The sequence below is a fragment of the Cebidichthys violaceus genome, unplaced genomic scaffold, assembly GCF_023349555.1.
Source record: "Cebidichthys violaceus isolate CVI_PGR_0920_01 unplaced genomic scaffold, fCebVio1.0.p SCAF_19, whole genome shotgun sequence".
NCBI classification, from domain to species: Eukaryota; Metazoa; Chordata; class Actinopteri; order Perciformes; family Stichaeidae; genus Cebidichthys; species Cebidichthys violaceus.
Genome location: NW_027176361.1, coordinates 475,001 through 477,500, shown reverse-complemented (window position 1 = coordinate 477,500; position 2,500 = coordinate 475,001). Strand labels below are relative to the sequence as shown.

The 2,500-nt window shown below is 49.1% G+C and overlaps 1 protein-coding gene across 3 annotated transcripts in view; it reads right to left on the bottom strand.

The window, feature by feature from the left end:
* LOC137874385 (ephrin type-B receptor 4b-like) overlaps positions 1 to 2,500 on the bottom strand; it is a 19,434-nt gene that overhangs the window by 12,436 nt on the left and 4,498 nt on the right. For all 3 annotated transcript variants that reach the window (XM_068713036.1, XM_068713037.1, XM_068713038.1), the window contains exons 4-6: positions 1,842 to 2,202; positions 1,285 to 1,447; positions 363 to 518 (exon numbers count right to left, since the gene is read on the bottom strand). In XM_068713036.1, the coding sequence (XP_068569137.1) occupies positions 363 to 518; positions 1,285 to 1,447; positions 1,842 to 2,202 (680 nt within the window). The remainder of the gene's footprint in view (positions 1 to 362; positions 519 to 1,284; positions 1,448 to 1,841; positions 2,203 to 2,500) is intronic.

Below are 2,500 nucleotides of genomic sequence, written 5' to 3'. Positions count from 1 at the left end.
AAAATACAATGTAGCTGCTCCATCAACACACACACACACACACACACACACACACACACACACACACACACACACACACACACACACACACCTTTTAATTTGTCCTAATTGTCGGTGAGGTAAGGTAATTAGAGGGGCGGTGCAGTTGTTGGACCATTATTAGTTAGAGGGTTAACTGGTCCAGGACCCCCCCCCCCCCCCACAGTCATGAATCTTTAAATGGTTCTTTGGTTCTTTTACACACAAAAGGGGGTGTGGCCTCGGTGCTATATAACCCCGATGACGTCACAGATACAAGATACAGAAAACCGGGTAGGACAGAGTGAAGGAGAGAGGAGAGAAGGAGATAGGAGAGGTCTCACGTGTGCAGGTGGCGTGCGACGGGTCGGAGTCGGCTCGGTGGTAACCATGGTGACAGAGGCAGTAGGCGGAGCCTGGGATCAGAGTGTTGCTCCGGTCGGGACACGGTCCACACACACCGGGTCCTGAACCCGCCTTAAACTGACCCGAGGGACACGCTGCGCGCGCGCACACACACACACACACACACACACACACACACACACACACACACACACACACACACACACACACACACACACACACACACACACAGGTTTAGCGTTAGCATTAGCATCAGACCTTTAAAGGACTCGTGAGGATTCATCCGCTCAGACTTCTGGGTAAATTTAGACACCACAGAGACAATGAGCGACAGGAAGTGACCTTGGCTTCAACAGGATGTGGAAAGTGCTGCCATGATGTCATCACTGCCATCTCCCGCCAAGCGTGTGTGTGTGTGTGTGTGTGTGTGTGTGTGTGTTAACCAGAAGCGACCCCCCCGGTCGGTCGTCCCGCTGCAACACTTCCTGGTTGCAGTCAGCTGACCTCTGACCACTAAAAGAATAACAGGAAGCTTCAACAACAGACAGACAGACAGACAGACAGACAGACAGAGACACAGACACAGACAGACAGACAGACAGAGACACAGACAGACAGACAGACAGACAGAGACACAGACAGAGAGACAGAGACACACACAGACAGACAGACAGACAGACAGAGACACAGACAGCTGAGGCCGAATGAAGCCTGGTTGCTAAAACAGGCCTAGCTAGCTGGAAGGCTAACCTGCTAGCCGGCTAACGTTAGCGTGACTGACCGTTAAAGCTCACGTCTCCTCGTCTGTCTGTCTGTCTGGTTTACAGGGAGAGAGTCGTCTCATCAGATGCTTTTACTTTATAAACTCAGTGACAAAGCGCTTTTATTTTGAAAACTCACCTCGACAGCGCACGTCGGTCTCACCCGCCTCGTATCCGGGGCGACAGGCACAGCTGGATGTGGGCTGTCCCACCCACTGACCATCCTCACCGCAAAGCATGCTGGGAGGTCGAGACTGCTCACCAGGCGGAGTCACAGCGTTCTCCACACACACACCCTGAGCCTGCAGCACACACACACGTTTCAAAATAAGAGTCTTTAACTTTTAACTCTTTTGCTCTATTACAGGACTTTTACTTTGTAAACTAATATAAAGAAGCTTTTACTTTGTTAAGTAAATAAGCCTTCGATACTGTAATAAAAATATAATTTTATTTTGATAACTACATGACAAAGCTCTTATTTTTTAAACAAAACTAATTAATACTTTTATTTTGTTAACGTAAAAAGATAAAGCTTTTATTTTATATAAAATATATGTCCAAGCTTTTATTTTGTTAAACAATGGTGACGGTGATGAATGTTCATTTGAATTTTTCAAAAGTATTTTTTGGGGCACCCTGGCTACTGATCACTGCCGTTACCGTGGTTACGGTAAGGGGGGGGGGGGGGGTTACCTGCTCCACCAATGAGTGGGGGACGGTTTCGGGGAACGAGGCGAAGGCTCGTCGGAGGGGGGGGCACTTCCTGTAGAAGACGCGTACGGACAGCAGCGCCATGCAGGCGCCCTGACTACGGAACGCCAGGTAGAGCCCCGCCCCCTTCAGGGGCTCCAGACGCAGAACCTTCACGTTAGAGCGACGTTCTCCTCTCGTCATCAGGTGGTCCGCCGCCACCGTGGACACCTTAGTGTACGGGTTCTCCATCCAGGACGGGTGTGTGGGCGTGGCCTCATCGCTGTCTGACGGGTAGTAGTACAGGTTGAAGGTCTCCTTACAGTGACGGCTGTTCAGACTGGCACACTCCACCATCGTGAACCTGGGGAACCCATTATTGATTACTGATCAACTTATCACGTGGGTAGCCACAGCTGAGCCTTTGGAACCACCTCAAGAACCTTTGAAGCATCCTATAGAACCTTTGAAGCATCCTATATAACCCTTTAAACATCCTAAAGAACCATTGAAACATCCTAGAGAACCCTTTAAACCTCCTAGAGAACCTTTTAAACCTCCTATAGAACCCTTTAAACCTCCTAGAGAACCTTTTAAACCTCCTATAGAACCCTTTAAACCTCCTAGAGAACCTTTTAAACCTCCTATAGAACCCTTTAAAC